The sequence below is a fragment of the Cinclus cinclus genome, chromosome 27 (assembly GCF_963662255.1).
Source record: "Cinclus cinclus chromosome 27, bCinCin1.1, whole genome shotgun sequence".
NCBI classification, from domain to species: domain Eukaryota; kingdom Metazoa; phylum Chordata; class Aves; order Passeriformes; family Cinclidae; genus Cinclus; species Cinclus cinclus.
Genome location: NC_085072.1, coordinates 2,184,780 through 2,206,478, shown reverse-complemented (window position 1 = coordinate 2,206,478; position 21,699 = coordinate 2,184,780). Strand labels below are relative to the sequence as shown.

Genomic DNA, 21,699 nt, shown 5'->3' with positions numbered 1-21,699 from the left:
TCCCTAATATCCCCTCCTGGAATTCCAGGGTCCCCTCTGGCAACCTAGAAGAGGCAGCTGTGCTTTATTCCCTATTTTCCATGTGTTGTGCCATTTTAAGCCCCTCTCTGAGGCATGTGAGGAGTCATGGGTGAGCTCAGTGGTGCTGCCATCATCCACACGGGGCTTTTCCCACTCCACAAAGCAAACAGGGGTGTTGTTATATTTTCATCTCTTTTATTCTCCCCTGAAATCAGTGGTTGACAGGAATTTTATGATGCTCACAGCACCATCCTTAGAGAAACCAACGGGATCTCGGAGTCTCAGGAGTGAGGACTGTGCACTCCAAGTGAGCTCTCCTCAGAAGAGTTTCTTTGCAGATAACTAAAAAAGTGTAAAAGTATGTAAACCCCCCCCGAATATATAATCTATTTGCCCAAATATCACTTGCACTGCCTTTTAAATTGTTTTTATAGCTATCTACAGAATTTTGAGCAACTCCTGCCCTGAGCAGCTCATTGCACAAGTGCTGCTTTGAGGAGTTTCTTTTTTCTAGTTCTGGTATTACTTGGGGTGGGGAGAGGAGGGGAATGTGTGGATCTTCTGGTGAATATTGACTTTGTCATAATTTATCACCAAAACACTGACCAATAACACAAACCCAGCCTATTTATAGTGCTCAGGGGTCATAAGACAGAAACTCCTTATCACGGTTTGAGAAATCAGAGGAGGCCAAGTCGCTGCTCGGAAGCTCTGGGGTGAATTTCAGAGCCAGCTGCACTCACTTTTCACAGCAGCACCGGGCCCTGCAGCCAGCAACTCCCACCAAGGGCTTTTGGGGTGGTTTTTGTGCAGAGGGTTTGGAAATCCTGGGTTTTCTTTGTCACCCCACAAAGTGCAGCCAGAGATGGGGATGGTGGCTCATCCTCGGAGCTCGAGGGATGCTGCAGCATCTCCGGTGCTGCCAGGGGATTTTCCACCTGCTCCCACTGTGTCTTTCTGCTCTAAAAGCTTTGCTGTGTTTTTTTTTTTTTATTAAAAAATGACCCACCAGATGAGCTTTTCAGAGGTTTCAGCGGCTTTTAAAAGTGTTCCGATCTCCCTTCTGTTTTCTCTCTCTCTCTTTTTTTATTTTAAATTTTTATTTTATTTTATTTTATTTTATTTTACAGCAGGAACAGATGATCCAACCTCCTTCTCCTGACAGATACCTTAATGTGGAGACCCAAAGAAAATCATGGAATCATAGAGTGGTGTGAGTTGGAGAGGACTGTAAAGATAAATTATTTCCACTCCCCTGCCATGGAGGCAGAAGTTCCATGGGGCAGAAGTTTCCACTCCTGCTCAGAACTGCTCTCCTCGAGCTTCTTCACCAATTTCCCTGGGATTTATTTTTCTGTGGAAGCTTGAGGAAGATTTACTTCACTAACAGCATCAGGAATTTATGTCTCTGTTTGGTTATTACTTCTCTGTCACTTTTGAGGACTGGAACTAGGAAGTGGAAGATGAAGCTGGATGGTGGAAAACCCCTTTCACTGTTTAAAAATAAGAAGACAGAAAAAAAATAAGAAAAAACATGATCTGAATCAAACTTCCTCTGCTGTCGGGAAAGGAGGGATGGGAACTTCATCCCTGCTCCTGCAGTGCCCAGCAATGTCTGCTGAAAACACAAAGTCAAAGGAAGAGCCAAAATCATTGCAGTGCCCCTGATTTACATCGATGGCCAGAAGGGTTGTGCAGGGAGGAAAATTTTCATTTTCATTTTTCAAATCTGCATTTCCAGAGCCTTCAGTGTCCTCCTCCGAGGTCAGGGGACAAGAGGGCCAAGCTGGTGCTCCCCATGCGTGCCAGCATCTGGCAAAGCTATCCAGAGGAACTGGAGAAGCTTCTGGAAAAATCAACTTTGCACCAGAACACGATTTTCCAGGAGTTTACACCCCAAGGGAAACAAACAGTGCCCGATTTTCCTGGCTTCTCCCCTTCCCACGGGACACGTTACCAACCGAGGCAGGAACGGGTCGAGCCCAGTGGCTCTGAGGTGCCAGCCTTCTCTGCCTGCCCATCTCTGCCTCGTGACCAGAGCTCATCCATCCCAAAAACATCCATCCCCGAAGCAGCCTTGGCTCCTCGGGGTTGTGAAATGGAGAGGGGCAATATTAACCCAAAACCGAAACCCGGCGCCGCGAGCCGGTTGCGTACAGAGCCAGCAGCGAGTTTACTGAAACACAGCTTTCAGTTTTGGTGAAAGCTGAACCTGCCTGGCTATTGGAGTGATTCATCTGCTCCCCAGGTCGCTCAAAAACGGAGCTGATAGCAGCCAGCTCTCGGTTTCTCCTTTATTAAGTGTCATTTATTTCCTGCACTGTCAGCACATTTCAGCCTCGGGGCAAACCCAGGGGCTGTGTGGGACTGTCAGATCCATTGGCTGCTCCAGCCTCAGGCCCACCCAGCCTGGTTTGCCATCAAAAACTCCTTTTTGGGAACACAGTTTAGGGGTGGTTATGGGGGTGCTGTGGCTGATTGTTGGATTGGTGATCTCGAAAATCACCTCCAACTTGGAAGATTCTGCATTTCTGTGGAGTGACTTCTGCTGTCACAGCAGCTTTTAGTTCTCCAGAAATAAGGATGGGAGGAGTAGGAGAGCTGGGTGTGGGGTTTGGGCATCCCAGCAGGCCCAGCCCCAGAGCCCAGGGCTGGTCCCAGTGGTGTTGGTGCTGCTGGTGGCACCTCTGTAGGAACATGATGGATTATTCCCTCCCCTTTTTGGGCAACTCCTGAGCTGTTGCAGTTTTGGGATGAAAATTTCCCAAGGGCAATTTAATTCTCCAGTTGGTCCCTGAATGGGAGAGGGGTGAGTTGGGCTCCCGTGGGCTGGTCCTTGGCATCACAGAGAGCATCACCAGCCTGGGTTTGGGCACAGGGACATTTTGGGTGGGCTCACACGGACACCAAGGTGGCAGCTGAAACCCAAGTGCTGGATAAGTGAAAAAAAAAAAGCTTTTTGAGCTGAATTATTATCTCTGAAAGCCTGAAATATGCATTTCCCTGTGCGGAAGATGCCATTTATGATAACCAAAATACGAGTTCATATTTTGCCAGAGCAGGGGAAACAATTATCAAACCTTCCACCCCCCCCCCCCCGCCCTGATGACTAAATGAACTTTCTGTAGAACAGCTGTTGATGCTCGAGATCCTCCACCACGCTTTTCCTCTTCCTCAAAGGTGAATCTTAGAAGAGGAGGGGAAAAAAAGAAAATAAAATTTCAGTTTGTTTTTATTTTTTTTGCGATTTCTTTCCCCTTTCAGGGTGAAATCCTGTCACAGCAGCAGCAGCAGTGCCATCGCTGAAGGCACAGGGCGAGTGTCACATCTGTGCCGGGCAGGAGGTGGCACAGGTGGTGGCATCGCTGGGATGTGTCCCTGACCTGGCCAAGGATGTCCAGCCAGGAGCCCAGGGTCACCCCAGCACTGGGGACGTGGCACTGTCCCCTTCCTGCTGCACCTGGGGACACCCTGGGCTGGGCAGGAGACCCAGAGGGACAACCATGGGTGATGCCCTAAATCAGGAGGATTCAGGCATTGTTTTGGGGTGAAGGGCATTGTCCTGGATGAGGGACATTGTCCTGGATAAAGGACACTGTCTTGGGGTGAAGGACATTGTCTTGGATAAAGACTTTGTTTTGGGGTTAGGGACATTGTCTTGGGTAAAGGACATTGTTTTGGGGTTAGGGACATTGTCTTGGATGAGGGACATTGTCTTGGGTAAAGGACATTGTTTTGGGGTTAGGGACATTGTCTTGGATGAGGGACATTGTCTTGGGTAAAGGACATTGTTTTGGGGTTAGGGACATTGTCTTGGATGAGGGACATTGTCTTGGGTAAAGGACATTGTTTTGGGGTTAGGGACATTGTCTTGGATGAGGGACATTGTCTTGGGTAAAGGACATTGTTTTGGGGTTAGGGACACTGTCCCAAGTTCTCTAAAGGTCCCTGAGCCCCCCAGAGCTGGGAAAGGAGCTGCTCTGCCCATCCTAAAGCTGCTGAGTCCTGGGCACTGGGAACCTCTTGGGAAGAATCCTGGAAAGCAGCTGAATGTTTGTTCTGGATGTCTCTTGGATCTTGGCTGAATAAAAATCGTGTTTCCCCGAGCCGAGCCACACTCAGGCTGCTGCTCCCTACGAGGCAGCACCCAGCATTTGATTTTCAGAATTATTCAAGTGGCTGTGGCTCGAAACGTGACTGAGGAGAGGGTACACGATGTACCTCTCCAGCAGCACCTCCTCACTCAGTGTTTTCTGACTCATTTGTTGAGTTTACCGAGAAAAACAATTTTTTTTTTTGAACTTCTGTTAGCAATGCTGCAGAGCTGGGGCTGGGCAAAGGCTTTCTGCCCATAATGAGCTGCACTAATTAAGAAAGAGAAGAGCAGTCTGATTGTCAGGGCTGGCAGAGAGCATTTCCATGGCAGACAGTGCCAAGCTCATGGGAAGAGTGACACCAGGGGTGGCACCTGTAAGGTGCTGCTGGGTTTGGGAGGGTAGTGCCAGATTAGCACTCGTGCAAATGAGGTTTTGGCTCTGGTTTGGAGGGATTTCCTGACAATTAAATATTGATTTTTAAGGAGCTCAGAACTGCGTTTCACTTTTCCATTGACACCCAGCTACGCAGAGGGCTGGGTCACAGATGACATCACTTCAGGTGTCAAAGAAATTGCTTCAGTGCAGAAAAAAAAACAAGCAGAAACATTTTCTTCTGCTGCTGAAAACAGAATTACAACGCTTTGTCAGGGGTTTTGGTGATCTACAGCATTATCAGGGCAGATGTAACACTCCACCACCATTTTTGTTTCACATGGCTGAGTTGGTTTTTGCAGCTCTTTTCCTGAAGGAGATCAGGAAGGGTCCCTGAGCTCAGATGTTGTTGCTGGATGTTGCTATTAAGGCTCAATTCTTCCTTGATGAAAATTTCTGGGAGCATTTCTGTCACTCACATTCTCTGGCTCTGGGAACCTGAGAAAAACCATTATCAGGCTCATATCTGAAATGATGGTTTGCCAAAAGCTGCTGTGAAATAGGGACGATGACAAAGAATGTCACACCAAGGCTGGGCTGTCAAGTGTTATCAGAACTTCTTGGAGCACAGAAAGTGCCTTGAAAGGCACTATTGAAACTGCCTTATCATCCCCAGGCACTTTACTGGAAACCTGATGTTAAATGTGATCTGGGACCAGTCCTCGAGACTGGGGCGCCCTGGGATCAGAACAGCTCAATGACAATTTCTTTAAGGATTTATGTCTATATATATATATAGATATAAATTTTGTTTTTAGGATGAAATGAATGATTTGCAGTGAATGATTGGGAATTAATTAAGCTGGGTGAGGGCAGGCTCAGGAGCGCAGTAACTCCCAGTAACACCAGTGGGGCGCACAGGGGATGGAGCAGGGCTGAGTTTCCCCACGGAACCGGCCAGGGGTGAGTCAGTGCCGTGTCCCCTTTGGGTGTCTGGTCCCTGTCACGCTCACAGCACCGTGTCCAGTGTTAGTCACTGCCCCAAGCCCTGTGCCTGCAGCAGCCTGGTGCTTTCTGCCACCCCGGAGATGTTTTGTCACTTCAGCAGCGACGGTGACACAGGGGCTGTGGGGACACAGCGAGGTCTCCAAGGGGCTCCTTCCTCCCAGCTGTTCTGGGGATATTCCAGCTGTTATTTTCCAGCTGCTCTGGGATATTCCCTCTGATCCTGACTCAGCCCCTTGGGCGCCCGTGTGATGTGGGACTGCTCTGCTCACCACGGATTTTGCATAAATGATTTCTCAGATAAGTTAACGGCACTCAGGGATGAATTTTAGCTCCTGAGCACCAGGGCAGCTGGCTCACAACGCTCTCTGCTGCCTTTGCTTGTTATTTGGGCCATCGCTACCCTTCGAGTGCCCTGTCACAACGTGCCTGCCGTAAAATCCCGAGGGAGGAGCCCTCCCCGGATCGCTGGAAGTGTTCCTGGGAACAGGAGAGCTTTCCCTGCCCCATTCCCAGCTCCGCAGTGCCCGAAAGGTTTAACAGTGCCTGCGGGAATCACTTCCCGTTTTACAGAGCTGTCTGCAGCGTCACAATGCTGAGCTTCAGAAATCCCTGTTCCTTCTTGCCCTCTTCCTTCCCAGAGCAAAAGAGGGATGATTTGCTGTTTTATCGAGGGTGTTTTCATGCTGCTGGAGCTGGTGGGTTGATGACAGCCTGGGGAAAGCCACGCTGAGGTGATTTTGCTTCCATCTGGGTTCGGTTCAACATGTGCTGATGGCTTTAAACTGCCAGAGGACAGTGATGGATGGGATTTTGGGAAGAAAATCTTCCCTGGGAGAGTGGGGAGGCCTTGGCACAGGGTGCCCCTGGGTCCCTGGCAGTGTCCAAGGCCAGGTTGGACACTGGGGCTTGGAGCAGCCTGGGACGGTGGAAGGTGCAATGGGACACGAGGTGTCTGTGAGGTCCCTGCCAGCCCCAGCCACTCTGGGAGCCCTGCAGGTTCCACCCCACCTGCTCTGAAATGAGAGGTTTTTGGTCATCCCCCACGTCCAGCCCTTGGGGTGATCCCTCACCGCCATTTCACACACAGTAATACCCAAAAATGAAAATCTCTCTGGCTTGTCTCCCACCCCAGTGGGGCTCTCCTCCTCCTCGCCCTTGTGCTGAGGGTCCTACTGGTTCTTTTCCTTTGCAGAAGGTTGGTGACAGGACAGAGAGGCTGAGGGACACGTGCAGAGATCTGGACGGCCCTGGACCCTGGTAATCCAACATTTCCCTCTTGTTCCTGTATCATCCCAGCATCTCTTCTCCACTCCCCCACAGTCTCTTCCGTGCCTTCTGGCACTTGGCTGACCCATCCTGGGCGTCATTTCAGTTACCAAAAGGAAAAAAAAAAAACCCACGAAAAGAAAGAAATCCTTTCATGTCATCTGTCATTTACATAATGAAGTAAGAACTCGCTGCCTCCTCCTTTGTTTCCTCTCCTGGGCTGGGTGTGCACCGGGCTACCAAGAATGCTGCCACTTCCTCTGCTCCCAGCAGCTGCAATTCCAGGCAGCTGGGATTTGGGGGAGGAAGGTGGGGATTAACAGCCTTGTGCTGTCCCAGATCTCTCCAACACCTCAGCCAGGGCAAATCCACCCTGCTGCAGCCGGGGCCCTGCCCTCTGGCTGATTTCCAGGCATGGTGGGTGCACCTGGGGCAGTTCCAGCATCCCTGTGTGCAACGTCCTGACTAGCCTGGGCAGAAAATCCATTTGCCTAGTCCTCCCCTGGTGACAGATCTCTGCTCAAGACTGAGCTTGGTTATCAATAAATTCATTAGTCACCCAGCAGATGGGTGCAGGACAGCCCTGGCCCACAGGCACAAGGTACACCTGCATTGCAACAGGGACACGCTGGGGCTGCTGCTCCCGGCAGGAACCATCCCCAGAGGCTGACTCTGGCATTGGAGGGGTGACTTTGCCACCCCAGTGCCCTCTGAGTCCAGCTGACCATCCCTCCTGGTCCCAGAAACTCCAGGGAGTTTATTTAGCTGCACATTTTTGTTTGTAGACCCCATGAAACTCTCTCCAAAGGGGCTCCAGAAACATCCAAACCAACCTCGGAGCCAGCAGCACGGGGGTCTGGGGTTTGCACCGGCACTGCCACATCCATGTGACAGCGTGCCCCAGCTGGCAAATCTTGGCTTCCTGGGCACAGCCTTGGGCCTGAAATGCCAGGAGGAGAATGTGTCTGCTCCTTGCTGCACCAGTTTTGCTCGGGAGGGAAAGCTTGTGGTGGGATGATCACGGATGTCACCGTGCCACTGGGCAGGGGGGCTCGGGAAGGTGTCAATGAAATTTCTGTCCTTCTGCAGGGTGACAGATTTGGACTGTGAATGAGGATCACCTAAATCACCTCTGACCCTGGAAACCACTTCTGCCAGCAGGGTGGGAGCTGTGTCCTCCAAAACCCCTGGGCTGGTGTTTCTGTGCCTCTCCAGCACCTGGGACACAGGACAGAGAAGTGTCCAGGAGCTGAGAGTGGGAACAGCATTCCCTGAGCCTGGTAGTAGGATTCCTAGCATCTGAAAGTGGCAGGGGAGGGCCACTTGTGCCAGGATGATGATGATGATGATGGAGAACACCCTGGATTTGAATTCCAGGTCTGTTGTCAGAAGTCCTGGAGTACTTGGACCACTGGCACCCCGTGGGGTGATGCCACTGAGCTTCCCACACCTCTGAGAGGGGCTGGGAATGGCCCCTCTGCAGGAGGGGATTGCCAGCATTGCTCCGTGCCGGGGCCTTCTGGGGATGTGACCCCCAGAACGGTCCCTAGTTTTGGTCACATTCCCTCTTCCCAAAAGAAAACCCACGCAGTGATGCCAGAGTTCCCGCCCTCGTAGGTGAGGGAAACACCTGTGGGAGAGAGAGCTGGTCCCTTGCACCAGCTCATTAATTCAGCAAATTACAAAGGGAAATATGTGCCGGGAAAAGCAAGAAAAATCCCAAAAGTTAATCCAAGAGTTATTTCCTGGTGGTAGCGGGATAAAAACGCCTCCTTTGGAGCTCTCCAGGTCAGACGTCCCTGAGAGAGGGGAACCCACACCCAGGAGCAAGGTAAGATAGTGAATTATCCCCTTGCTCTGTGTCCTTTTGGGAATTTCCTTGTATTGCTACCTCTGAAATATTTTTTCCTTAATTTTCAGTGCTAATAAAACTGGTGTTTGACTTGTGCTCTTCCAGAGGGAAACTCTTTTCATTTGGGATAAGACTTTGGATCTGTTACTTTCAGTCAGTTGCCTCCTGTTGCTTCTGTGTCATTAGACTTAAAAATCTAATTTCACTGTATTTATTTTTGATAACATTTTTTAGAAGAACTCTGTTAATTTAGATGCATTTTTAACTGATATTTTATTTATCTTTCCTTTTCTTTTTGAGCTCTTCTCTTAAGTATTTGATTTTAATTGATTTTTTTTTCTCTTGCTCATGGGGAGCAAAAAGGAAATGGGTAAGAGATATTAACGAGTGTGGGGTTTTTAATACAGATGTGCAAGTTTTATATAAAACGTGTATATTTTCATATGGATCCCAGTTGTGTTTTTAGGAAAATAAAAAAAAATTAGGAAAATAAAAAAAAATAAAAATAAAATTGTGTATTTAGGAAAATAAGGAGGAATATTCTCCTCCTTGGGCAGGTCTCCCAGGCAGCTGACAATGAGAGGATTCCCCTTGTTCCTCTGCCTCTTCTCCGTGTCCTGCTGGGTGAATTTGATGCCAACAGCTGGCGACAAAATCTTCCACTTTGGAACCTGCAGGGTTTCCATGAGCATGACAGAGATCAGGGCTGGCTTCACAGCAATTAAAGCCAATATTGTGAGTGTTTCCCTGGCTCCTGGGGGGCTGGGGGGGCCCCTGTGGAGCCAGCAGCTCCTTGCCCATCTCCATCCTCTCCGCAGCAATCCAGAGACCCCATCCGGACCCTGAGCATCCTGTCCCACCCTCACTCCCTCCACAAGGTGAAGGTAGGTGGCCCTGGCTGGGGAGCCCTGACAGGATCCAAAAGCAGGTGAATGTCACCTTGAGAAGTTCAGTCTGTCATAAATCACTCCTTTGCAGTGGGCAAGGGCCACTGTCCAGCTCTCAGCCTCTGCTATCCAGCTGCAAATTCAGCTGGTTTTATTTTGTGAGGCTTGCTGAAGGTGGATCTCCTGGAAAATCAGCCTAAAATGATTTCCCATCTATTTTATCAGCTTCAATCAAACACCACTGAAGAAGCTTTGTGAGTCAAACTGTGCTCAGCTACCACGAGTTTCCTGTCAGAGATGTTTTATCCCAGAGAGTCACTGTAGGTTACACCCCTTTGGAAGAACTTTTAGTCATTAAATTCATTTTCCAAGTCTTCAGACAGGTGCTGCATCACTCATCAGCTCTTCACCTTCTACGTGGACAAAGTTTTCAAGCACTGCAGGACCGAGGACTCGTTTGTGAACAGGAAAATCAGCAGCATTGCCAACTCCTTCCTCAGTGTGAGGAGGAAGCTCGGGCAGTGTGTAAGTCCTGGCTTCTGCTCCAGCAGGGCTGCATCTTTAATATTTCATCCATAAACCAACCTGGGAGAGGTATAAAGCTGTAAAGTCTCTGTTTATAGAAGTGGTTTTAATGAGAATACAAAGCAGAGTGGTTTGAAGACTGTTCTGTCCACTGAGATATTTTTACATTTGCCCACTCACCAGAAAACTCCCCTGTTGACCCTAAAGCCCAAGCTTTATCCTGTCCTTGTGCCTGTCAGGTCAGCTGCTGTGAGCTAAAGCCTGATTTAGGGTCCTGCAGCCTTTCCCACAGTTCTACAGTGTCTCAGTTTATGATGCCCAGCAAAATCAAAAACTGAAATCTTATTTTAAAAAATTAACGACCCAGACTAATGAATTTATCTGGTTTTCCCAGAGTGAGCAGAATAATTGTGTGTGTGGGGAGGAATCCACGGAGAAATTCAAGCAAATACTTGCAAACTACGAAGGGGTGAGTTGGTGACGGAGCCTGCTAAATAACACAGATATTTAAATTCTCCTTATGTTGGGTTGTACTGATGGTCTCTGCTTACAGCTCATTCCTTCGTTTATCATTTCAGCTGAATGTCACATCTGCAGCCATGAAATCCCTGGGGGAGCTGGACATCCTCCTGGACTGGATGGAGAAATCTCATTAGTAGGCAGTGTTAATTACCCACGGCGGCTGCAGGGGCTTTGCAGAGATGGGAGGGACAAGAAATCAGGAATCAGTGCAGCTCCTCAGCAGCCCCAGCTGCATTCAGGCAAACATGGAGCACTCTGCCAGCCAGGGACATCAGCAGAATCTTCATTAAGAGGGAAATAACGAGTTTGATTAAACCAGCATCGCCCTCACTGCTACCAAAGGGTGCCCCCAGGGAAAACCCACAAGGGTTTCTCCTGCTGGCAGACATAAGCTGTGATCATGTCATAAAATTATTGTTGAAATTACAGATTTTTTTTTTTTTTTGTCTAGGGGATGTGGGGAATGAGTGCTGAGAGCTGGCTGGGAGGACTCTGGTGCAGCTGATGTTGAATAAACCTGGGCTTGGTCTCAGGGCTGCTGCCACTGATGGATCTGGCTGAAATGAGAAGTACAGTGTGAGAAATGCTTCCAAGAATAGGTCCTAGCAGGTATGTCAGGCCTTAGAAATCTGTGTTTCCTCTTGAGACAATATTTTCTGCCTTATCAGTAAAAAAGTTTCTGTGCAAGATATGTGGTTGCTGAATAGAAAAAGGTTCTGGAGCGTATTGTGCAATTTACTGACAATCAGTAGTGAGTTTTGTGGAAATTGGTTGTGATGACTACAAATAAACCCCACTTGAAACTGTGCTGAGTCTGTTTGTCAAAATTCTGAGGAATGATGTGATTCTTGCTGGTGAAACATTCTGAATTCCTTTCACAGCAGATGCTGTCACTCCAGCATGTCAGAGCTGATGAATCCTTCTGGACATGCCAGAAACACCAAACTCAGACCCCAGTGCTGCTAAATCCTCTCTGTTTCTCCCCAGAACTGTGCATTATTTATAGCTCTGGTCTGTTGTCCCCGTTTTGGGTCTTGCTGGCACCCACTGGGTGCTCCAAATCCCAGCTGGGGGACAGCTCCAGCATTTCCCTGTCGCATGAAGTGTCAGGCTGGGTGACATTTGGTGATCCACTTTCAGAGGAAAGCTCTCTGACTGCTCCCTGTCCTCCCTCAGACATTTCCTTATGCCAAAGGAAAGCTTCTCAGGGCTTTCATCCTGTTAATTCACTTTCTCATGGGTTACATTTGTCCCGCTGTCAGGGCACCCACAGGTGAACACATCTCCCCATGCTCTGGCAGTGCTCAGGAGAGCTGATTTTTTCAGCTCCATCACTTTTTCAGGAATGTCAGGTGTCTGGAACATTCCGTGGTCCTCTGTTGAAGAACAACCCCTGGGAATGATGCTGGGACACGGAAAGGTGCCGCAGCTCGTCCCTGCCCATGGGAAATCACCTGGTGAAGGAGCAGGTGAGTTCCTCATGGAGCTCTGTGGGCTCTGGATCACGGCTTGAGGGTTTTATTCCACACCATCGTTCCACTTCATCCCATCCAGGGATCACAGCCTGGGTGCTGCACCCTCAGTCCCTCGTGGCTCAGTGCTCCCACCTAAACCGGGGATTTTACACTTCTCCACCCAGTGCAGGGCACGGCAGCAGCCCAGGGCCATTCCCTTCGGAAAGGAGATGCCAGCTGGAGGTGCCAGCACTGGGAAGGAGCAGGAGGAGGCTGAGGGCTGCAGGAGGGATGCAGGATGCTCATCCCACGCACTCCTGCCAGCCCCTGCTCCTCTCCCGGGGTTCAGCTCATCCCAGCTCCTCCCAAGGCAGCAAGCAAGGAGTGGGTCTGGGGAAAAGACGCCCTGGGGCAACCTCAGGAGGAAGAGGATTTGCAAAGGGAGAGCAAAAGGGGTTTTCTCCTGTGAGAAATTTCCAAATTTGAGCGTTCCCTGCCGCTGCTGCCTGCCGGGGATGATTTCCAGGCTCACACCTTGTACCAGAGTCAGGCATTGCTCCCCTGTCCCTGTCCCTGTCCCTGTCCCTGTCCCTGTCCCAGCCCCTCCACACCTTTCCCGAGACCCCAACCCCTTCCCCCCGTGCTCTGAGGGGATGCAGCCCTGGGGATGCAGCCCTGGGGATGCAGAGTTGAGCCCTCACCTCCCTTGGAGGGCTGGCAGGAAGGTACAATGTGGGTGTGAGAACTGGTGAGCAGGAGGGAGATGCTGCCCTGCTCATCCCAGCAGTGAAAGTCCACAATTAGGGAATTATTTGTGTTTTATCCTCATTAAAATCCTCGAACCCACAATTCAGGAATTATTTGTGTTTTTTCCTCACTGAAATTCTGGAATCCACAATCCAGGAATAATTTGCGTTTATCCACAGTGAAACTCAGTGTTTTCCAGCTAACCCAGCATGCCAATGTCACCTCTTTGTCATTACAGCTTCCTGCACAGCTTTATCTCTGGAATATTCAGCTTTTCCCACCGTTTCTGTGCCTCTCTGGGTGGGCTCTTCTGTGGTATTCCACAGACCCTGAGTTCCCCAGTCTGCTGAAAGCCACCAGATTCTTAATTGCTCGTGCATACAAACACTCCAGATGTGTCTGGCCTGCAGGTACTGCCCTCAGGTCAGGAAATCTTAGAGGAATCAAAAGCATCAGCTGTTCTAAAGGGTTTCCCAGCTGCCTTTAAAAGAAAATAAGAATTTTTTTTTATTTTTTTTTTTTACATTGCTCCTTCTGGCCTGTGAGGCCTTAATGTAGGAACTGGGGCTGCTGGTGGGATGAGCCACTCAAGTTCCTGCTGTTTCCCAGTCCAGCCTCCCCAACTGGACCTGCACTTCCAGCTCCCTTTGGCATCAAACCATTTCTCCCAATTCACTACTTGAAGCTGAATTTAAGCAAAACAAACAAACAAACAAAAAAAAAACAACAACAACACAACAAAACAAAAAAAAAAAACCCAAAAACCAAAAGAGGTCAAGCTATAGCAAATAGTGGGAGCAATGAAGAGTGTTGCTTGCTGACATCGTGATCCTCAAGGTAGAGCCAGTCCCAGGTGCTGCCACCTCCCCTCAGACCCGGTCCTGGGGAGGGGACACGTCCAGGACAGCGTTGTCGCCCCCGGCGCTGCCCTGGGCGATGCGGTCAGAGGTGACGAGGAAGGAGGAGTAGGTGAGCTCAGCGTCCTCCTTGGAGCTCTGCGAGGACAGGAGGGAACAGTCAGGGGATGGGGATGGGATATCTCAGGTTATGGTTGTGTGGAGATCCCAGGGTAGCACAGGGGACAAGGAGCAGTGGGACAATCCAGTGGGTCACACTGGTGCTGATGTGAGCATCATCCTGGGAAACCCCCAAAAGCTTTTAGGTTTGGGATTCCTTGGCAAGCCTGTCCCTGGGTGCTGGCATCCAGCTCCCTGTCTTTAAGCTGCTGGGCTTTACTGGTGTCCTTGATTGCTCCAGTTCAACTCCTGGCACTTATAACAGTCACTGAAAAATACAGGCTTGTTGGTAGGGCCTTCAAAAAACACAGGCTTGAATCTGGCACCTGCAGCTACTGGACCACAATCTTACCCGAGGGGAGGCAGAGAAAATTAAGAAAAGGCAGAGATCAGAGCAAATCTCAGCCCCTGCAATGGCAGAGCCCTCCTTGCCTCCCTGTGCCCCCGGAACCACTGAGATGTGGGATGTGATGGTTTCCAGCCACCTGCATATCCCAGTGATTGGTATTTCTGGTGACAAACCCAACCTTCCTGACGCTGCCAGGGCTGCCTTGGTTTACTTCTTGAAGCAAAGTGTCTGCTGGTAAAGTCTCTGCTAAAACAGGGAGTCAGGACAGGAGTGAGACCCACCCTGGGGGCTGGTCTGCAGTGGGGGCTGGATCTGGGTAAAGTGGAGAGCACCTGGGTAGAAATAAAGCCCCTTTGGGACAGACTGGGGCTGTGGCCACATGTCTCAGGTCAGTGGCCCCTCTCCTGCCTCCTCTTACCCTTTTTGCCTTCGTTGTGTCAGCAGTGCTTTCCTGAGTGTCCGTGGTGGTGAGGAACTCTGCAGGTAGAGAAAGGAAGGTGTTGGGGAGGGGCAGTGGCTGTCAGGTGTTGCTGTGCCTTTTTTAGGGTATTTCAGCCAGGAAGGGCTGCCCGGGGCTGGGCTGGGCTCAGCCACTCACCGTCCCCTCCTACGGGGGTCTCCTGGTTCTCCTTCACACTGTTGCAGGCACTGAAGTCCCTCAGGTTCTCGAAGTCTGACATGCTGATGTTAGTCCTGTAGCTCCCCACGGACACCAGGTCTGGTGAGAGGGAGCAGGAAAATCCCTCAGGTCTCACTCAGAGTGAGTGGGAGCACAGTAAGACCCAAACCCTCTGTGCCAGACGATGCTGTGACACAATGGGCAAAGCCCACGGGGAGCTGGGCTCTGTCTCAGCCTGGACACTCTGGGAATGGAGCTCTGTGGATGGGTCAGTGTGAGGAGCCCAGGGCTGGAGATCTGTGGATGGGTCAGTGTGAGGAGCCCAGGGCTGGAGATCTGTGGATGGGTCAGTGTGAGGAGCCCAGGGCTGGAGATCTGTGGATGGGTCAGTGTGAGGAGCCCAGGGTTGGGGATCTGTGGATGGGTCAGTGTGAGGAGCCCAGGGTTGGGGATCTGTGGATGGGTCAGTGTGAGGAGCCCAGGGCTGGAGATCTGTGGATGGGTCAGTGTGAGGAGCCCAGGGCTGGAGATCTGTGGATGGGTCAGTGTGAGGAGCCCAGGGCTGGAGATCTGTGGATGGGTCAGTGTGAGGAGCCCAGGGTTGGGGATCTGTGGATGGGTCAGTGTGAGGAGCCCAGGGTTGGGGATCTGTGGATGGGTCAGTGTGAGGAGCCCAGGGTTGGGGATCTGTGGATGGGTCAGTGTGAGGAGCCCAGGGCTGGAGATCTGTGGATGGGTCTGTGTGAGGAGCCCAGGGCTGGAGATCTGTGGATGGGTCAGTGTGAGGAGCCCAGGGTTGGGGATCTGTGGATGGGTCAGTGTGAGGAGCCCAGGGTTGGGGATCTGTGGATGGGTCAGTGTGAGGAGCCCAGGGTTGGGGATCTGTGGATGGGTCAGTGTGAGGAGCCCAGGGTTGGGGATCTGTGGATGGGTCAGTGTGAGGAGCCCAGGGTTGGGGATCTGTGGATGGGTCAGTGTGAGGAGCCCAGGGCTGGAGATCTGTGGATGGGTCAGTGTGAGGAGCCCAGGGCTGGAGATCTGTGGATGGGTCAGTGTGAGGAGCCCAGGGTTGGGGATCTGTGGATGGGTCTGTGTGAGGAGCCCAGGGTTGGGGATCTGTGGATGGGTCAGTGTGAGGAGCCCAGGGTTGGAGATCTGTGGATGGGTCAGTGTGAGGAGCCCAGGGTTGGGGATCTGTGGATGGGTCAGTGTGAGGAGCCCAGGGTTGGGGATCTGTGGATGGGTCAGTGTGAGGAGCAGGGACCTCCCTGCCCATCCTGGTTTGGTACCAGGACAGCAGCTCAGCCCAGCACTTGGGTATTGCTTTAACTCAATGCTGCTGTTTCTGGGCCCAGAGAGGCAAGGACTCACCAGATCTCTTCATCTGCCTGTATTTGACAACGGCAAAAGCTGTCACGACAATCAGGATCAGGCCAGCAAGAGGTCCCAGCACTAAGGCCAGAGTGTTGGAGCCATGGCTTTCATCAGAGCTGGAACTGAGGGAGAGAGATCTCGCTGAGAATGATGCATGTGAAAAGCCAGCAGGCTAAATTTGGGTAGGATGGCAATTCTGAGTGAGCATGGTGCAATTCAGTTAACTGGATTCTAGCACATAGAATAAAATAAAACCCAAATAAAAATATAGGCTTGAGGCTGGGCTGAAACAGCTACGTCAGCAGCTTGGTTATAAATACGTGAAGGAAAATTCTCTAATATTAACAGAAGTACTTTCAAATAGTTGCTTTGTACATGGAATATCTAACAATTTCCTTCTTGAATTGGAGATTAATTGTGAGTCATCTTGCCCTTTGCTGTCGCTTTTAATCTTCTCTGACATTTAGAGCAAAGTTCTTCGGGGACAAATATTTTTGTGCGTGTTGCTAAACAACACACACAGGGTGTACAAACACAATGGGTTCACATAAACCCCACAGAAATGTTAAATGGCAGGGGATGGAGAGGACCAACCTTTCTGGGACAGCTCCTTTCCGCACCTCAGCGTCGCTGTAGGCTCCTCCTGGGGGAACAGCTCCGGACTCAGGGCTGGAATCAACATCCAGGAGCTCTGGGCTGTGCCTGGCATCGCTCCCTGTGTGTCCCAGGGCACGAGGGGGGTTAGAGAGCAGCACCAGGAGAACTGGACACTAAAACTACAGGGGTGTGTTTGGTGGACACGGAGCTGCCCTGGGTTTTGGCTTTCCATCAGAGACTCTTCAAATGTTCTCACACCAAATAATTTGCTGCAAACATCTCAAGTAGGGCCACTCTGCCCATGAACTTTTGAAAAGGCCTTGTGTTTCTAAGCAAAAAGGTTTGGTTTCTAAGTAAAAAGGTTTGCGTTTCTAAGTTCTGCCTCTAATATTTCCAAATCGAATTTTGCATCCTTGCTTTGCTTTTGTTCCTGTGTCCTTGCCCACCAAAAGCAATGAAATGGGGCTGTTTCACTCTGTTTTCAATTTGGCCATCACCCACTTAGGATGGGTAAATATCAGATACCAGGGGCTTGGCTCTTTCTCTGCTTCTAACAATATTCCTCCCCCCAAAACCACTTCAATTCCAAAATACTCCACCAAAGCTGAGACTAAGCCCCTTGCTGCTGGTGTCAGCCTCTCCTTCTCCTTACTGGTTCCCTGTTTATTAAAACAAGATATTCCCTGGATTAAAAATCTCTGAACTTGATCAGTTCTTCACCTGAAAAGTTCCTAAAATAAATGATGCTACACATTGTAACAGGGACAATTAATCAGCACGGTGTTAAAAGCAAAACTGGTGTGGAAAGAGGTGAGTTTTAGGCTGGGTTTTTCATGACTGGGAAGTCAAAACCGAATGAATGAAAACACGGAATGCAAACTGTGCCGGGAGGCTGCGGGGTGGCAGCACTTCTGTTTTGAGCTGCTGCAGCCTAGCGGTGATGGAGAGACTCCCTGGGTACCAGGTGTGGGAAAAGGATTTATAGAGAGTTCTCAGGGCCTGACAGAAGGCTCACACATCTGTGTGCAAACCTGGGGATAAGAAATGCTGACTTAGAGATGCCGTGGTATAGGACAGATGTTGTTGAGAAAGAAATGGAGCTTGGAAAAAAAAGTTTCAAAGGATGGCCTTGCAAATAAGACTAGATATTTTGGAGAAATAGAACTGTGAAAGATGCCTTGTAATAGAACCCACGAGGGTGATTTTAGATAATTGGCTCTAAGGCATTTTACAGCATGATGTGACAAAAAGCTGATCGACCAAGAAACGGTGACAGTGTATTGTAATTAGGAAATAGCTGGCTTCTGATTGTGATGGTGAGAATTATAACATCTGTATTGCCTCACCCTTCATACGAGACTGAAAATGGAATAAAGGTTTTTAAAACTCCTCTCAGTTGCCCCATCTCTAGGTCAGAAAAGGGCAAAATCTGCCAACCAGGGACAGCCCTGCCCAGAGCTCACCTGAGCTCACCCGCAGCTCCACGGCCATGGTTTCCCCAAGGACTCCGTTGTGCTTCACCCCACACCAGTACCAGCCTTCATCTTCCTCTTCCAGCGGGTCAAAGCTCAGCACAGCTGTCCTGGTGGATGCGTTACAGCTGGTACCTGGCCCTGGCAGCCCCTGCCCCTGCCCCTGTGCTGGCAGCACGGCACAGCCGGTGTAGTTCCACTTGCACCAGTACTTCTCGTAGGAGTAGTACTTGCAGGTGTAAGAGCAGGTTAAATTCACCCGGGAGCCCACTCGTGCCTCCACTTCCTTCTTTCCTGTCAGCACAGGTTCTCCTGTAAGGACAAACAGGACATCAGGGCTGCTTTGAGTTCTGGGGATGGAGCTTTGAGGGAAAGAGCTCCTTGTGTTGCTAAATTAGTGCTAAAGATGCTGCTTATGGTTCTTTCCTTGCAAGGCTTAAGGAATACTTCACGAGAATTTTCTGGGAATGCATTCTCACAGAACTGAAACTTTCTGTCTTAGTTTTAAAGCTGCTGGGGTGGGTTCAGGCTTGGAGCTCACGTCTCTTCCCCAAAAAAAAAGCCAGCTTGCTGTCTTGGGGTGGTTCTGTACCTCCTGAGCAGGCACAGAACTGCCAGTGCACGGCTCTTACCTTTCACAACCTTCAGTTCCGTTGATGATTGCTGCTCCTTCAGCTCATTTGACATGCACCAGTAAAAGCCTTCATCCTTGGCCCGCAGCTGGTTCAGGATGATGGTGACAGTTTTGTTTTCGGGGTTCTCAAACATGGCCACTCTTCCTTCATAGCCGTACTTCACGTACCCAGTGTTGTCTATGATCTTGTCACATCCCTGCAGTCTCCACTTGCACCAGATCCTCGTGGAGGATTGCTTCAGAGGATCATAGAGGCACTCAAAGGTTGCTGAACTTCCACTTTTCCCAGTTACCGTGGTCTTTAACTGAGGGAAACTCTTGTCTGTTGGTAAGAATGAAATGAGAGGTTGTAAGAGTCTCTCTTGTGTCCATGGGGCACCCTTGCAAGAAAATCAACATTAACAGATCAAACAAAGCTGCTATGGCTAAAGGACAGCCAGGCAAAGCTCAGGGGTGCAAACATCAGATTGTCCTGGCACTGGTGGGAACCGATCCTAAAGGATCACTCAGGCCTTGCTTTTTCCCAAATTCACCGAGTGCTGTTGGCTTTGTGGACAGATACTCCAAAGCTTTGTTCCCTTTGCTTGAGGGACCATCTGCATCAGTCAGTTTGAGATTTAAGGGGCTGAGGGCTTGAGGAGACAGATTGTTTGCCTCAGACTGGGGGTGTGGAATTTGTCCCCTGGAGTTTTGGGCTGGGGAGCAGAGCTATCCACTTCTGGGAAGGTGAAGTCTGGATACAAGCTTTATTTAGTGATGGTTTAGTACGTTACAGGTGGATAAATGAATAGGAAGAAGTATGTGGCCGAGAGAATAGGATAACAGCAAAGAGAAATTCAAGTTCTTGCTAAATAGAGACAGCTGGTGATGCTTCTGAAGGGAAGGAGAGAGGAAAGGGGAAACACCCTGGGAACAGCTCACCCTCATAGACAAACACGTCCAGTTCCTTCGATTTTCCTTCCTTCCCATATTCACCAGCCCCACAGTAGTACAGGCCTGCGTCTTCCCAGCCCATCTGGGTCATGGTGACACTGAACGAGCCTGGAGACTCCTCAAAAGTCAGCAGAACTCTCCCTTGGAAACCTGGATCAATCTCCTGGTGGCTGTTGACGATGTTCCGGCAGCCTTCCTTCTCCTTCTTGCACAGGTATCTCCTCTTGTCAGCAGTGTCCTCCCCAAAGCTGCAGGACACCGTCCAGGTGCTGTGGAGCTTCAAGTAGAAGAGCTCAGCTGCCTCAGGAACAGGAGGGGCTGTGCAGAGAGACAGTCAGGGGCTGAAATGAGACTTCCCTGGAAGCCCCTGTGGCTCTCACACACCGGACACGCCATCGGGGGAGCCTTGTTTGAGAGGGAGGGGGGGAAAAACTCAAAGAAAATGTTTTTTTTTTTTTTTAGGGAGTGCCAAGATTGTCATTACCTTCAGCAACAGTGAGAGTGACTGTGTGGGACAGCCCTCTGCCATTGATCCCCAGGCCACACTGGAAGGTGCCAGCATCCTCCAGCGCCAGCGCTGAGATGTTGATCTGGAAGTTTTCAGCCTCGGGGTGGTTGGTCAGGGAGATTCTGTCTCGGTAGCCAGGTTTCACATAGTCCGAGCTCACCACGGTGTCACACTTGGAGCCCACCTGCCTGCACCAGTATTTCCTGTCCTGTCTGTTCACTGGGGTGGGTGGGTAGAAGCATTTCACGATGACGGAGCCGCCCAGCACGCCGTGGACCTGCCGGGGGCCGAACACGGGGCTGGAGACTGTGGGGAGAGCAGGCTGGGTGTGAGGTGGGTGCCTCGGCTGCCACATGGGCCAGGTGACCCCAGGGCTGTGTGGCACCAGGTGCCCGCGAGGTCCCGTGGCAGCGAGGGGCACCCATGGGGTAAAGAAGCTCCCCGTGATGCTCTGAGATTTTAGCTTTTCTATTTTTCAGATCCTGTACTAACTCCATATAAAGTGTTAACTACACATTTTTGATCAGACAAGGCAATCCCTCTGGGCTTGGAGCTCAAGGACACCCTACAGCCTCAGATCCCAAAAAGTACCAACAAAAATGAATTGGGGGGGAATATGATTTCATTACCTGAAGCTGGAATTGGAGAATTAACCCCTGATTTGCAAACAGACCAAACATATATCTGAGAAACTCATGTCCATGGTCCGTTTTGGGTGTAGCCTCTTGGGAGGCTTCGTCTGCCCTCGATGTACCCGAAGGCCCTTTGTTAAATAGATCCACTTTCATATTTTTGACTTTGTCTGGCCTCTGTTTCTAGGCCAGCCTGTTCCAGGCATCACCCAGATCCTCCCAGTGCCACCCCTGGTCCTTGGCCACCCCAAAAGCTGTGCCCCAGGTGGGTGACACTCACTGGCTGCCTTGGGGAGGTGTCTGACTCTTGCAGACCCAGCTGGGAGCAAGGCGAGCAGGAACAGAAATGCCTGTAAAATCATCTTTCTTTCTTGCATTCCCTGGAAAAGACGTGGAAGGTCCTGAATAATCACATTTGCAAAATGCTAATCATCTATCAATCATGCTAATCATCATCACCTTCGTGCTTGGAGGATATGAGGGTTGTGGAAGCAGAGAGAAATATGGTTTTTAATTGGTCCTGTAGAGAATTGGATGGGAAAAAGGGAGTTGATATCTCTGATCTTGTCTGGGCTGCTGCATGGGAACAGGATCTCATCCCAACACCCCAGTATTCCCTCTGTCACAGAATTCCTGACTGGAGCCTGGATTTAGTGACTGTCTCTGCTTCCCTGGTCTCTCCAAGGACACACAAAAGAGAGAAAAGATGATATTTTCACCTCTACTTTTTCATTCTTTCCTCATCTGCCGAGGAGCTGAGTAAGCTGTAGGGATTTACCTCAGCTCTGCTCCCCCAAAAATCAGATTTTATGTG

The 21,699-nt window shown here is 50.2% G+C and overlaps 2 protein-coding genes across 2 annotated transcripts; one reads left to right on the top strand and one right to left on the bottom strand.

The window, feature by feature from the left end:
- The first annotated feature begins 8,963 nt into the window (after positions 1 to 8,963).
- On the top strand, positions 8,964 to 11,244 carry LOC134054163 (interleukin-20-like). The gene is made up of 5 exons (XM_062509669.1): positions 8,964 to 9,351; positions 9,435 to 9,500; positions 9,876 to 10,028; positions 10,423 to 10,497; positions 10,607 to 11,244. The coding sequence occupies exons 1-5, from the start codon at positions 9,193 to 9,195 to the stop codon at positions 10,682 to 10,684; spliced, it is 531 nt and encodes a 176-aa protein (XP_062365653.1). The 5' UTR covers positions 8,964 to 9,192; the 3' UTR covers positions 10,685 to 11,244.
- Positions 11,245 to 12,959: 1,715 nt separating this feature from the next.
- Positions 12,960 to 21,247, bottom strand: LOC134054103 (polymeric immunoglobulin receptor-like). The gene is made up of 10 exons (XM_062509569.1): positions 21,162 to 21,247; positions 20,230 to 20,552; positions 19,727 to 20,063; positions 18,811 to 19,127; positions 18,170 to 18,490; positions 16,704 to 16,824; positions 16,107 to 16,225; positions 14,715 to 14,834; positions 14,535 to 14,593; positions 12,960 to 13,746 (listed from the first exon to the last, which is right to left on the bottom strand). Exons 1-10 carry the CDS (start codon positions 21,245 to 21,247, stop codon positions 13,621 to 13,623), a joined length of 1,929 nt encoding a protein of 642 aa, XP_062365553.1. The 3' UTR covers positions 12,960 to 13,620.
- Between the last annotated feature and the right edge of the window lie 452 nt (positions 21,248 to 21,699).

Excerpts from the sequence above, each read along its gene's own strand:
- LOC134054163 (XM_062509669.1), top strand. The coding sequence starts at position 9,193 with ATGAGAGGATTCCCCTTGTTCCTCTGCCTCTTCTCCGTGTCCTGCTGG. Across the intron at positions 9,352-9,434 it reads CAGCAATTAAAGCCAATATT|CAATCCAGAGACCCCATCCG; the intron begins GTGAGTGTTTCC and ends TCCTCTCCGCAG. Across the intron at positions 10,498-10,606 it reads TACTTGCAAACTACGAAGGG|CTGAATGTCACATCTGCAGC; the intron begins GTGAGTTGGTGA and ends TTATCATTTCAG.
- LOC134054103 (XM_062509569.1), bottom strand. The coding sequence starts at position 21,247 with ATGATTTTACAGGCATTTCTGTTCCTGCTCGCCTTGCTCCCAGCTGGG. Across the intron at positions 19,128-19,726 it reads TTTGTCTATGAGGGTGAGCT|TTTCCCTCAGTTAAAGACCA; the intron begins GTTCCCAGGGTG and ends AACAGACAAGAG. Across the intron at positions 16,825-18,169 it reads GGAGCTGCGGGTGAGCTCAG|GGAGCGATGCCAGGCACAGC; the intron begins GTGAGCTCTGGG and ends TGGGACACACAG.